Genomic DNA, 13,544 nt, shown 5'->3' on the forward strand with positions numbered 1-13,544 from the left:
TTGCCCATGTTTGCATGTCCCTTAACTCTCACTCAGAAGCTTTCAACATTTTTGTTGTCTCCCCCTGGGTTAAGCTCAATGCATTCTAGTTGCTTCCTCACAAAAAGAGCAACTCCACCACCTCACCTTGTCAGTAAAAAGGAGATGTCCTCTCCCTGGAGGTGCTGAAGGGCAGGTTGGATGGGGCCTTGAGCAAGCTGGTCTGGTGGGAGGTGTCCCTGCCCATGCAGGGGGGTTGGAACTTCCTAAAAAGTACATAGTCGTCCATGACCACATTCCAGCCACGTGAGCTCTCCCACCATGTCTCTGTAATTGTGATGAGATCCTAGCCCAGTGTCCCACACCCTGTGACCGCACCCAGATTTCTAGTTCATCCTGTTCAGTCCCCATGCTTCTTGCCTTGTTATACAGACACTTCAGAGACTTAGTTGATGAGCATCTGTTCCCATTGTGGTTGGTCTGTTCTATTTGCCCACTGGTGGCAATGGGGTACACACTGCTGTGTTGGACCTCACTCCCTGCAAACTTCAGTTTAAAGTCCTCCTAACCAAGTTGGCCAGCCCAGCCCCACAGGTTATCTTGCCTCTTTGAGAAAAGTGTATTACTTCCCACCCTAGCAGGTTATAGTCATCATAGAATGTCCTACTGTCACAGAAGCCAAAACCTTTGCAATGGCACCAATTATGTAGCCAGAAAATGTTAATTATTCTTCTATACCTTGCTGTCCCTTTCCTGTAACTGGCAAGACAGAAGAAAAGATAAGTTAGGCCCCAGTGTTCTTAATTTGTGTCCCCAGAGCTTTATACTCTGCCTTGAGTTTGCTCAGATTCCTATTCATACCCACATGGAAGAGTAACAAGTTGTAGTCAGTGGTCTGCACAATTTGTGGCATCCTTTCAGCAACATCACAGATTTTTGCTCTTGGGAGGCAACAAACTTCACACAATTCTTTATCAGGTCAGCAGATGGGTGTCTTAGTGCCTGGTAACACTTTTTTCACTTTTTTTGAAGCACTGGTGGAGCTTTACTATTCTGTACTTGTTCATGAGTGTCTAGAGACCTTAAAGCATCATATCTGTTCTTGGCACTGATGATAAGGGATAGGGGATGTTGTTTGGTCCTGCTTTTATGGGTAACCAGGGTACTGTCACAGAAGCCAAAACCTTTGCAATGGCACCAATTATGTAGCCAGAAAATGTTAATTATTCTTCTATACCTTGCTGTCCCTTTCCTGTAACTGGCAAGACAGAAGAAAAGATAAGTTAGGCCCCAGTGTTCTTAATTTGTGTCCCCAGAGCTTTATACTCTGCCTTGAGTTTGCTCAGATTCCTATTCATACCCACATGGAAGAGTAACAAGTTGTAGTCAGTGGTCTGCACAATTTGTGGCATCCTTTCAGCAACATCACAGATTTTTGCTCTTGGGAGGCAACAAACTTCACACAATTCTTTATCAGGTCAGCAGATGGGTGTCTTAGTGCCTGGTAACACTTTTTTCACTTTTTTTGAAGCACTGGTGGAGCTTTACTATTCTGTACTTGTTCATGAGTGTCTAGAGACCTTAAAGCATCATATCTGTTCTTGGCACTGATGATAAGGGATAGGGGATGTTGTTTGGTCCTGCTTTTATGGGTAACCAGGGTCCAAGATGTCCTGTTGTCAGTGGTGTCTGATAAAGGATAATGATTTTGCAACCATCTATCTCTATCCATCTCAGCTCCTCTAATGTAGCCTTGCTACTGTTTCTTTTAGTTCAGACACCTGGCCCAACAGGTCATCTACCTGTGCACACCTAGAGCAGTTACTTACCTTCACATCAGCAGAAGCATCTAGGCACCTGTTACAAGCTCCAAACACTCACTACTCTAGCACAGGCCAGCAAGCAGAGCTGGCCTCACAAGCACAGGGCAATGAGATGGGGATGTGCCCCATGAAGAGAAGCACCCAGCTGCCTCCTGGCCTGTGGAAGTCCTGATCTGGGCATGCTGACTAGGATCCTCTCAGGGCAGCCTTCTTCCAGGGGTCTCTGAGTCCTTCACCAGTTGGAGAGTGACAGAAGAACTGTGCCTGCCTGGGGGAAGGAGCATGCCCCAGCAGAGCGTGGCAGGCTCAAAGTCCAAAGATCTGAGAAATTCTCAGCACACCGGGTGTCGTTGGTAGTGTCCTGGGGGCTTATGGATGGCCCTAAAACACTAGGCCTTATGCTCCAGTGCTGTGTTATGTCCTGATGTGTGAGAGAAGGATCTGTGTAAAAGAGAAGACACTTCTGGTACTACTTTTTCCTCTGCTACACAAATAAGGGGCAGAATTTCAGATTTAGTAATCTCTGAGCATCTCTTCTATTTGCTCCTTGAGCATAAGTCAGTGCTGGGGAAAAATCTCCTTCACTGTTCTTTTTTTTGCCTGTATTTGGTTCTAGGGCACAGATGCCACCATGCTCATCAAAATCAATTCCCTCCATGGCAAAAGTAAAGTCTACATCCCACCTAAGAGTGTCCATGACACCAAGTTTGGCATCAACCACTTTGCTGGGGTTGTCTTTTATGAATCTAAAGGTGAGTCTGTCTATCTCAGCTGGATACAGAGGGGGAAGAGAAAGGCAGGACTTGCCCTGGTAGTGTTGATCTGAAGTCAGATCAGGAGGCCAGGAGGATTCCTCAACTAATCTGCAGGTTTCTGTAAATTAAGTGGATTTTAGAATGGTACTAGAGCCAAAAAGGAGCAGAGATGACAAGCTGATTTTGTTTCCATCATACAGATTTCCTGGAGAAAAATCGGGACACGCTGAGTGCTAATGTCATGCAAGTGGTTCATTCCTCCAAAAACAAGTTCCTGAGAGAGATTTTCCAGGTAGAAACAACTCCACCTAGTCTGGGACGTGGGACTATCCGGCATCTTGGTGCGGACCAGGCCTACAAGGTTGGCTTACTGGCACTAGGTTGCAGAAACAACTCCTTTCTCCTCCCTTCCAAAGGGCTTTGGCTGCTCTTGACCTCCTGTTTCTTTTGCACTGTCTGCAAATCCCTGTCCCTTTCATGCAACTAATTTCTGCAAAGGAATCTGCAGAAAGAGTCAGGGTCTGGTATTCATGTTGTAAAAAAGTGTAAAGTCAGTCCTGTCTCCCAGAACTGTCTCCCTGGACGTGTGTAGCCATGCCTGCAGGCTGTCACAGCAGCATGAGTCAGGCTGCATCCCCACATGCTGTCACCAACTGGTTGCTTGGTGTCTTCCCCAGGCATCCATACTGCATCCACACCACCAGGGTGGGTGTGAGTTAGCAGGAAGAAACTGCAATTCAGAAGGTTCATTGCAGGGGAACAAGGCACCCACCAGAGAACCCTCTGCAAAGCCAGCTCCTGTCCTGAAGCCAGCAGCTGAACTGCTGCCGTGCTGCCCTGTGGCCAGGATGCTGGGACCACGCCACCAAGTTGTCTGAGTGGGCCCCAGGCAGAGGGTCCTGGCCTCCTCCCCTGACTGGCCAGCACAAAGGACAAATAGCTGTGCTGTCACGCAAGGGTGCTCTGTCTGCTGCTCCCAGTGACACTTGCAGACAGCCTCACTGCCCTGCATATTGCTGTCATTGTAGCTCTCCCTTCTGGCCCAGAGGCTTTGTGACAAAGTTCATGATGACTAATTAGCACTACAATCTGTCCCTAGTGGTGCAGGGAGCCTTCTCCTGTGCCTGGTGAAACTGGGGTTGTAAAGCCCATCAGGCTGAAACAGCATGGGGCAGAGCTCAAGTTCTCTGCCCTGCTGCAACTCTCACACACCTTAATTCCCGAGCATTTAACTGGGCAGTGTCATCACTGTCTCCAGGTACTTTTGCTTTTAATGTTTACATTTTTAAGGTTTCCTGGAAGGATACAGAACAAATTGTTAGCTTGCTATCTTACCTGTTATCTGTCTGTTCTCCCTGCATTGTTTTCTGATCCTGTCCTTTATTCCTCAGTCTTTATCTCAGTGTGGCTTTCTGCTGTCCAGAACACCTGGCCATGGACAGGTAAACATCCTGGGGGAGAAGAATGTCAGAAGTGCTACAAGCAGCAACAGAGAACTGGCTTAGCATCTCTTAAATGCTATGAATACCTGCAGATTAATCATCAGGTCTATCTACGTTGCTCTAATGCTCTAATGATTTTTGTCTCTATAAATAAGGTTGTGTTATGGAAAAAAAAGTCTTTTCCTTACATTTAGAAAATACAGCAGCCTGTCAAGAAAGGAGATATTTTAAATGTAGGCTACTGCCCATTTCAAAATGCACAGAAGTCAGCTGAAATACCCCTATTAATTACAAAGAGGTTGGGGCCACCATTGGGAAGCTTAAGAACTAGGCTACAGAAAAGAACAGTGAATGAAGTACCAGAATAAACTTCGCTGTCCTGAGGTTTCTGGGCTGCTCGCCTGACTCACCAGGGGAGAAAAGTCACAACTATCTCAACAACAAATTCAGCTTTAACAACACTTCGTGTGTGAGATCACAAGGGCTTCAGAGCTGTGTGGCCATCCCACAGACCCACTGGTACAGCAGAAGGGCCTGTAAGATCTGGGACTGTACATTGCTTTTTCACAGGGTAAACATGCATATGCTGGTCTCATATCTACTTCAAACAGATGCTTGGTAGCCCTAAGATGCATCGGAGCTGCGAGACACTTCCACGAAGTGTTTTCCGAAGCCCGAGTGTTTTGTCACTGGAGGGCAGCCTTGCCCTGTAGCTAAACAAGAGGTGGCCATTTGAGTGGTAGAAAGGGCAATTCACCCTAAGAACCAGCAGAATGAGGTGCTATAGAGACCCCGAAAGTGAGAGGAGCCACTGAACTTTATTTACATGGGGGAATAAAAATAAAACAAAACAAAGCCACAGGGGAAAAAAAAAACAAAACCAATACCACAACCCCACAGCCCACCAAATCCCAAACCAAAACAATCTGCTGTATGGTCCTGTGATGATTAGCTCCATGCCTGTATGTAAAAGGCCAGTGGGCTCCTTTGTTACTCAGAGTCTGCACTGTCATCACCATCATTTAGTGTGTCCTTAAAACAGGTGGAAGCTTATGCCTATTGTGATGACCTGTGCAGGTGGAACTGTGCTTTCAGAGAAGCTGGAGGAGCCAGGAGCTAACTGCAGCCCAGTGCAATCCCTCTGGGGGATTGTTGCAGCTGGGAGCAAAATTCAACCCAGGAGCAGTAAGACATAAAGCACTTTATATGCAGCCATAATTAGAGTAGCTCTTACCTTCTTCTCCAGTAAGTCTGCTTTTCATTGCTCACTGCAGTGTTAATGAGTGTGATGCTCAGTCAGCCTAATCAGTAAGGAATGTGCTCTGGATCTTCAGCTTTCTTGGTTAGCTCTGTGATGGCAGCAAAAGGTCTGGCCTGGAGGGACTGCTTTGGACTGGAGTCCAAAGAGGAACTGCTTGGGAGTGGCCACCCACCTCACCACCCTTTCAGGCACACACCTGTGGGTAACAGCTTGGCACCTAGGCTCCACCCCGAATGTCCTCGGTTGAAAGAGACAAGCCTAGGTGGGCTTCTGTGGGTGGAGATTGTCCTACCACAGCCATCCTCACAGATAGAACTTGGTGCCAAGTAGGTGAAAGAGTTCAGTAGGGTTTCTTCACAAGGATTGTTTCTTCACAAGGATTTCTTCACAATTTTTTTTCTGGCAGTTGTGTGATACTGTTACATGATACAAAAATATCAAGATTTATTAACTAACTCTCTGAGGGTGATTGGTGTGGCAGTCAGCACATGCTTGGTCTTCCCAGGGCTTGGATACCACCAAAAGGCTCTCTACTCTGGGAGGACAATTCAAGCAATCCCTGGAGAAACTGATGAAAATCCTTGAGCAGTGCCAGCCATTCTTCATCCGCTGCATCAAACCCAACGACTACAAGAAACCACTGGTAATGTTTTAACAAGACAAGGTCTTCTCTTCAGTAAACGTTTTAATGAGACAAAGCTGTCAGCTGCTGTGTAGTGTTTTACACCTGTACTTCAGCCAAGAGCTGGAATAAGAAAAGGATGGTAGGATAAAGCACTGTTAATTTGCAAAAACATCTCTGAAATCATCATAGAGTAATAGAGGGCAAAAAAGGACACAGGTGTATTCCTGAAAGGAGCTGTAAAAGCCATTCCCATAAAGAGAAAGACAAAACTTGAGTTTATAGCCCCTCAACGAGGGGACAAATAAAAAAACATTAGCATCCAAGAATGATCATACTATGAAATAGCCTGAGAGAGAATATGAGAGCTATTGGTGTTTGAGAGGGGAGGTGTGGCTTCATTTGACACTACAGGAGAATAGGAGTGAGTTTGTCATGAAGATGCTTGGCTGGAGCTCAGGAGATCACAAGCCAGTTCTACATTAAAGCCTTGTATGGTGTTGGTCAAGTGACGTAATAATTTTTAAAGTACTACATGTAGCTTAGGGAGACTATTTTTAAGCTGCATTCCAAGAAAGTAGCAGCACTCAAGCTACGCCTTGTGTGGCTCTGCACAAAGAGCCCAAGTTGCTACTGCAGTTATTTGCACCTGAAAAATTCTATGAAGAATTTATTGTTCATCTGAAATTGCAGTTCTAGAATTGAAGGCCAGCCTGCAATTAATGCACTGTTTCCACTGCCAATAAACACCAATTTGATGAGCCTTTGAGGTGACTTGTTTATGCCTTTAACAAATTCATTTCAGGCAGTGAAGAAATAAGAAGTGCAATTAAAATAAACCATAGCAGGTAATTTTTCAGGTACTCTGAGGTTGGAGATTACTGGATAGGTTCTGAGCAATGCTGCATGTGCAGGTTCTTCCAGTGCTAAAAGTCTCCTCCTTGTCTGCTTCCCCTTTCAGTTGTTTGACCGGGAGCTGTGTATCAAACAGCTGCGGTACTCAGGGATGATGGAGACCATTCGGATCAGGAAAGCTGGTTACCCAATTCGCTACAGCTTTGAGGAGTTCTTCCAGAGGTACAGAGTTCTCCTGCCAGCGCCTCTCCGAGAACAGGTGTGTCAGCACAAGCTTGGTTTAAGGCTAAATTCTCACAAGGCTTTAGTCTCTCCCACAGTAAGTTCTTGGATTATCCCTGGCACAGTTGAGAACTGTCATCACAGTAACTGTAGCCAAATACTCACGTTCTCACTTGCACCTTGGCTGAAATGGAGGAGGTGCTTTCAGCTATCCTTGACCTGCTCCTCATGGACACCACGGCAGGGTGGCATCCTCATTGCCTTCAGATGTTTCTTTTCTATAAGCACACACTTCTGAGGCCTCTAACATCCTCCACACCTCAACTCTGGAATGCACTTGTGTTCCTTCTTTTCTTGAACATTTGAGCTGAACCACTTTCAATCATTATACTGTCAACCCAGAGGTCTGCAAGACCTCATCTGTTTCTGTTCTTTGCCCTTTGAAATGCAGGGCAATAGATCCTTACATAGTGTTCTGTGTTTCCAACCATGCCCATGATGTTTTTGCACACCAGCTGAAGAATGATGCTCGACAGAGCTCCATCCACATCTCTGAAGCTGTGCTGGGCAAGGATGACAGCTGGCAAGCTGGAAGGACAAAGATTTTCCTTAAAGTGAGTAGAAAGAACAGTTTATTGTCTCTTCTCCTGAAAAACTGGGTGCTTCACAGTTCAGCTGGACCTGCTTGTGAGCAGTGGTGACTCAGAAGGGCTGTGTTCTCTTATAAACTCTCCCTTGAACCTGAGGCTGGATCATTGTTACAGAAGGCCAAGTAATTTAATGGGCATGGCTTGGTGTAGAAGAGGCTGACCCTGTTCCTGTGCTCCAGTGTTGTAGCTATAACAGCACAGTGCAATCTATTTGTCTACTCAAGCCTAGAGCATGAAAAACCTAGATACCAGCACACTGTTGCAGGGAATTCCTTGTCCCTGCATTCCCCCAGGTAAAACCAGCCTTCCTGCAGGCAGGTGCTTGTGTGTGGTCACAGCCAGAAATGGTGTCATCAGGTGGTGTGCACTCTTCCCATTGCATTTCCACAACTACATCATGCTGATCTGGGGCCTCTTTCAACCCATGTGCCCAGTTTTCAGAAGCTGTGGGGGGTTCTCTGTTCAGCTGGCATATCCACACTTTTTTTTAACAGGATCATCATGATACAATATTGGAGCTGCAACGCCAAAATATACTCACAGATAAGGTTCTTCTTATCCAGAGGGTGATGAGAGGATTGAAGGACAGGTCAGTGATCTTATAGAAGGGAATTTGCTTTGGTTTGAAGCAGTACTCTTTGTAGTGCAGTGGAACACACTCTGTGAAGCATTGTTTAGTATGAACTGTGTCAACCCATATCTTTCACTGGCCCTAAATTCAGTGCTCATCCTGTAACAATGCACAGTGGGTCTATGCAGATTTTGCACAAAGATTTGTTCTGGCTCAGTTTCTTGATTTTCATGATGCTTGTTATGTCTAGTCACTTAGTATGTCTAGTGAACAGTAGGCATCTAGAAAGCAGGAAAGCCCCATGGAATCCATGACCTTGTCAGGCCGAAAAGGACTCTCTTATTTAGGATGCTTCTTTAATACAAGACATGGAAGAGAATTAGATAGAAACTAACTGGTCCTTCTCTTGGTGAAAGATTCACAATCCTTGCATTTTATCTGGTTTAATTCAAAATATCTGCATACGTGAAATTTAGTCACTGTCAAGTAGATATTTGTCCTCATTAAATGCTTTACATCACAATTAATACTTTTTCATCTTATGTACCCCAACCAGATCCATGATATAGGACTGAATCTTGATTTGGTTTAGAAGTATTCCTGGCAGTAGAGAAGCAAGAGTGAAATTGCCTAAACCTTCTCCCTTTTTTTCAAACTCTGCCTGCTGTCTAGCAGAGTATCTCCCTAAACAGCTTCCCTCCCTTTTATTTTTCAACCCTCTGAGCTATGTGCCCCTCCTGACAGCCACAGTGGGACAGCTTTTACCAGGGGAAGTTAAACATTTTCAGATGGAAAGCAAATAGGAAAACACTTTGTGTGCTCAGCTGGTTCATGGTGCTGCTTCACTTGCAGAAGGAACTGCGCTGAGGTGAAATCTCCTCAGGCCTTTACTGACAGAAAGTGTCAGGCAAAACAGCTTATTCTGGCCTTCCCATCAGCATGGAAAACATGTGAGTGGCCAAAATCATAGAATCATAGAATCATAGACTGGTTTGGGTTGGAAGGGACCCAGAAGATCATCTAGTTCCAGCCCCCAACAAGGGCAGGGACACCTCCCACTAGACCAGGTTGCACAAAATGTACAAATGCTCTAAGAGGGGATAATTTTGAAGCATGTGGTGCAAAATTACCTGACTAGACTAATCTTTTTGCTGCAACATGACACTTCTAGAACTTGGGCTACTCAGAAGCATGGAGAACAGCCCTTACTTGCCCTGGCAAGATGTCTACTGAGAACTGAGTTGGTTAGTTTAACAGCAGCTTTCCTGGCTCTAGTGTTCCTAGACAGATAAGGCTGAGATCAGATTGCAGACATCCCACAAAATGAAAAAAAAGGCCACCTTATTCTTCACTATGATCATAAGATGCAGCAGAAATAACCTATTGCTTGTCACCTCACCTTTCTGTCTGCTTAGGAAGCAGTTTCTGAGGCAGAGGAAGTCTGCTGTAGCCATTCAGTCAGCCTGGAGAGGCTACTGCTGCAGGAAGGAGTTCAGAATGGTAAGAAGTGGTGTGTGTGTGTATATATATGTGTGTGTGTTTATATACTATGCCTTGCCAGATTGAGTGGAGTATTAGGAATTAAGAAATTTACAACTGAGGTGAGGTAAGCTGGCAAGGTGTAAAATCCATGCAGGGTCTCTGGGTCCTCTCAGGGCTGGTTGAACCTGTGACCTTTCTGCTCTTTGGTGAAGCAGTAACCCAGCTAACCTCTGGCAGGCCTGACTCTGGCACCTGACATATGAGTGATCACACACTTCTAGTCAGGAGGCCAAGGCTAGCATTTGTGCATCACCACCATGCTATGAGCAAAGCATCCTCCACAATCATTATAGGAAAACAGAATCTGTAAAAATCATCAGGAAAAATCATTACATCGATCTCGCATGATTGAAAATATTGCCTGATCTTCTATAGATGGTGGGTTTTCTGGGTGAGGAAAGTATTGGGGGCACTCACATATTGTGTACTTGTGTTTATTTTTTTAAATTTAAAATTTTAATTTTAGTTTTAATTTTTTAATTATTTTTTTTAAATTTGTGTTTAATTTTTTATTGTTAATATATCCCATACATCCCATTCATGAGGAACAGGTGATGCTGCCATTTGCAGTCAGAAACATTTCCTACTCTGCATCAATGCTCCTGAAGAAGTGCCAGGCTGTTGTCCTGTACTCTGCCTCATCCTCCTCTGCTGGTTCTCATGGGATTGTCATACCCAGCTCTCCAAAGGACACTTTGGTGTTTGTTGGGGGGGGTTTTGTTTGTTTTTGTTTTTCTTATTATTCCCCATTCACTTGGCTTCATTTCTGCTCTTTTTCTTTGGCGTAATCCCAGGCTGTCATTGTCACTCCCTGGAGCTACTCCCTAGAACAGGTCCTCAGAAGACGTCTACATAATCTAGTTTCAAAGCCTATTACTGACAAAAAACAAAGCCTAATGAGCTGTATCACATTAGCCCCTTCCAGTATCTATCCAGTTACTGCATTTTTTCTTCTACTCATTCCGACTTACTCCTGTCTGGATGGTTTTGAACCATAGTAACTGTGTTCTCTTCCCCCTCCTGCAGGTGTTGCTGGGTTTCGGGCGCCTGCAGGCTCTCTGCCGCAGCCAGCAGCTGGCCAAGCAGTATGAAGCCACTCGGGCTCGTGTCATCAGGCTTCAAGCCCTGTGTCGTGGCTACCTGGTGCGTCAGAAGCTCGCAGAGCAGAAGAAAGCTGTGCGTGTTCTGCAGGCATATGTAAGGGGCATGTTTGCTCGCCGAGTCTACCAGAGGATGAAGAGGGAGGTATGCTCACAGATGCCTCATGAACGTGGTGTTCCTGTAAAGTTCTGGTAGAGATTTAGGGACCAGCAATTGTTGTCATAGCATAACACTGAATGTGGACACTTAGAATCAAAGAATCATAGAATCACTGGAGTTGGAAAGGACCTCTGAAGATCATCAAGTCCAACCTCCCTGCTACAGCAGGAACACCCAGGGCAGGTCACACAGGATGGTGTCCAGACGGGTCTTGAAAGTCTCCAGAGAAGGAGACTCCACAACCTCTCTGGGCAGCCTGTCCCAGGGCTCTGTCACCCTCAAAGGAAAGAAGTTCTTCCTCATGTTGAGGTGGAACTTCTTGTGTTGTCACTTAGTGCCGTTTCCCCTCGTCCTGTCACAGGCATCACTGAACAGAGACTGGCCCATTCTTGACACCCACCCTGCAGATATTTATAGACATTCATCAGGTCCCCTCTTAGTCTTCTCAAGACCAAACAGCCCCAGGTCTCTCAGCCTTTCCTCATCAGACAAATGTTCCAGTCCCTTCATCATCCTTGTAGCCCCCATTAGACTCTTTCCATTTTCCAATTTATTTTGGCATATTTTGTTTTGAGCTCTTGTCAAGTATGAAAGCAGAGTTTTAAGCAAACAGCCTCAATTACATTTGCTTTATGTGTTAATTATCACGGATCAAAAGTTCATTACATGTTTTTGACAGAAAGGAGGAGAAAAGAGAAATGCGCACGTATATCAGTCAAGGGAAGGTCAATCTTTACAGCAAGGCCTGATAATGTCCCTTAAGGATCCCTTCAGAAGGGGATCCTAGGGCAGTGTGTCATGGTAGCACTGCCAGAGGCACCGGCTGCATTGGTGGGCCAGGGTGTGGGGAGGTTCTGCGGTGGGTTCCTTTCTGGATCAACACTGTACAAACAGCAGCCTCCAGGATTCTGCCTGTCCCTTAAAATGCCAAATCCAGAACAGAGTCAGATAAAGTCCTGGCTTGGGTAGCTTGTTAATGGCAGAAGGGAGCTGGCTCAGCAGTTTTGGAAACAGTCACAGAATGGTCCTGTTGTCCACAGAATGAGCACAGGCTGGAAGCCAGGAATATCCGATTGGAAGAAGAGAAACGTCTCATCCAAGTCCTTGGACCAGTACAAGCAAGGGAAGAAGCTATGAGATTAGAAAAGGTAACTGTGGGTGGAAGAACACTGAATGCTGTGTTCCTCGGCTGACTAGATAGTTTGCCCACACATAGTTGTAACCCGATTTGTAATGGTGGTTTAGAAATGGGACAAGGCAAACACATGCACATTTCTGTTTGCAGCATGAGCTGGCACCTTAGCCAAACATGCACAGCTGTTACAGCCCTGAGATGGAAGATGTTGAAATTCCTAATAGGAATTCTGTGTTTCAGCACTGCATGAGCAGAGCTGGACCTCACTGTCATAACCCCTTGGTCATTCTAGCAGAATGATATTCCTTTTATTCCTAACCAGCTTTTATGTTTAAAGGAACACCTGATTATGCTGGAGAAAGAGGAGGAAGAAACAAGACGAAGGAGGAATGCTCTTGCCAATAAACCAACAAATCATGATGTTATCAGCGACCAAGAAATGGTGGACAAAATTTTTGGGTTTTTGCCTTCTATGATCGGAGGCCAAGAAGGACAGGCTCCTCTGGGTTTTGAGGTACAGAGTTCCAGGCTGGTAATGGGTCATGTTCATCCCTCATCCATTGGCTTTGTTGGAATTTCATCACTGGTCAATTCTGTTTAATGCAGGTTTGTACAGTGAAAGAAACACCCAAATTAGTCATCCAAAATGCCTCTTTGGGCTCTGCATTCAAAGATAAGTTCCCAAAAGGCTTTGGTCACATGGTGATTTGGGACTGTGCATCTTTAGAAGTTACTACACATTTGCTTCTTTAGCCCAGCAGACTCTCACCAAATAGTGCCATTTTGGCACCAAGCAGATGTTCTGCTGACTGTTCTCAGTGATTTTCTGCCTGAAGCAAGCTGCAAGTTGGGAATGGATGCACCTCAGAAGGACAATCTCTTGAGTCCAAATGATCTGTTGGTAGCAGCTGAAAATGGCTTTGGGCTTAGCTGAAAGGCTAAATTCTAGAGGACTTATGGCCAAGAAAAAAACGGGGGGAAAAATAATGTATAGTAAGAATATTAGAGTCCAGAGAAAGAAAACATGCTTCTTTCTCATGTTCTGCACAGGACTTGGAAACAAAGCCTAACAAGCTGAATGAGGTGGACCTGGACATGGTTACTATGAGTGTGGAGCTAGATGAGGAAGCAGATGGCTTGGAAGAGTACACCTTCCCAAAGTTTGCAGCTACTTATTTCCAGGGGTCATCTACACATACACATATCCGGAGACAGCTGCGGCACCCACTACTCTACCATGATGACAAGGACAATGTCCTGGTATCTTATTCCTTCTTGTTGAACCTGCTCTCTCCAGAGCCTTGGCTTCTAATGCTCATCCTTGGATCCCCCTACCCCTGGCACAGCCCTGGGAACCAAGGACTTCAGAGCCACACAGATGGTCCTAAGCTCTAGTACAAAAGTACTAGTTCTCATCAGCATTGTTT

The 13,544-nt window shown here is 45.4% G+C and overlaps 1 protein-coding gene across 1 annotated transcript in view; it reads left to right on the forward strand.

Annotated features, from left to right (window-relative positions):
* Nucleotides 1–13,544, forward strand: part of MYO7B (myosin VIIB) — a 64,317-nt gene that overhangs the window by 14,145 nt on the left and 36,628 nt on the right. Inside the window, exons 13-24 of the mRNA XM_009993519.1 lie at nucleotides 2,419–2,554; nucleotides 2,758–2,918; nucleotides 3,961–3,999; nucleotides 5,766–5,903; nucleotides 6,844–6,996; nucleotides 7,475–7,573; nucleotides 8,104–8,198; nucleotides 9,596–9,680; nucleotides 10,749–10,967; nucleotides 12,029–12,130; nucleotides 12,455–12,631; nucleotides 13,168–13,377. Of these exons, the coding sequence (XP_009991821.1) occupies nucleotides 2,419–2,554; nucleotides 2,758–2,918; nucleotides 3,961–3,999; nucleotides 5,766–5,903; nucleotides 6,844–6,996; nucleotides 7,475–7,573; nucleotides 8,104–8,198; nucleotides 9,596–9,680; nucleotides 10,749–10,967; nucleotides 12,029–12,130; nucleotides 12,455–12,631; nucleotides 13,168–13,377 (1,614 nt within the window). The remainder of the gene's footprint in view (nucleotides 1–2,418; nucleotides 2,555–2,757; nucleotides 2,919–3,960; nucleotides 4,000–5,765; nucleotides 5,904–6,843; nucleotides 6,997–7,474; nucleotides 7,574–8,103; nucleotides 8,199–9,595; nucleotides 9,681–10,748; nucleotides 10,968–12,028; nucleotides 12,131–12,454; nucleotides 12,632–13,167; nucleotides 13,378–13,544) is intronic.

Source organism: Chaetura pelagica, unplaced genomic scaffold (assembly GCF_000747805.2).
Source record: "Chaetura pelagica isolate M959 unplaced genomic scaffold, ChaPel_1.0 scaffold192, whole genome shotgun sequence".
NCBI lineage: Eukaryota > Metazoa > Chordata > Aves > Apodiformes > Apodidae > Chaetura > Chaetura pelagica.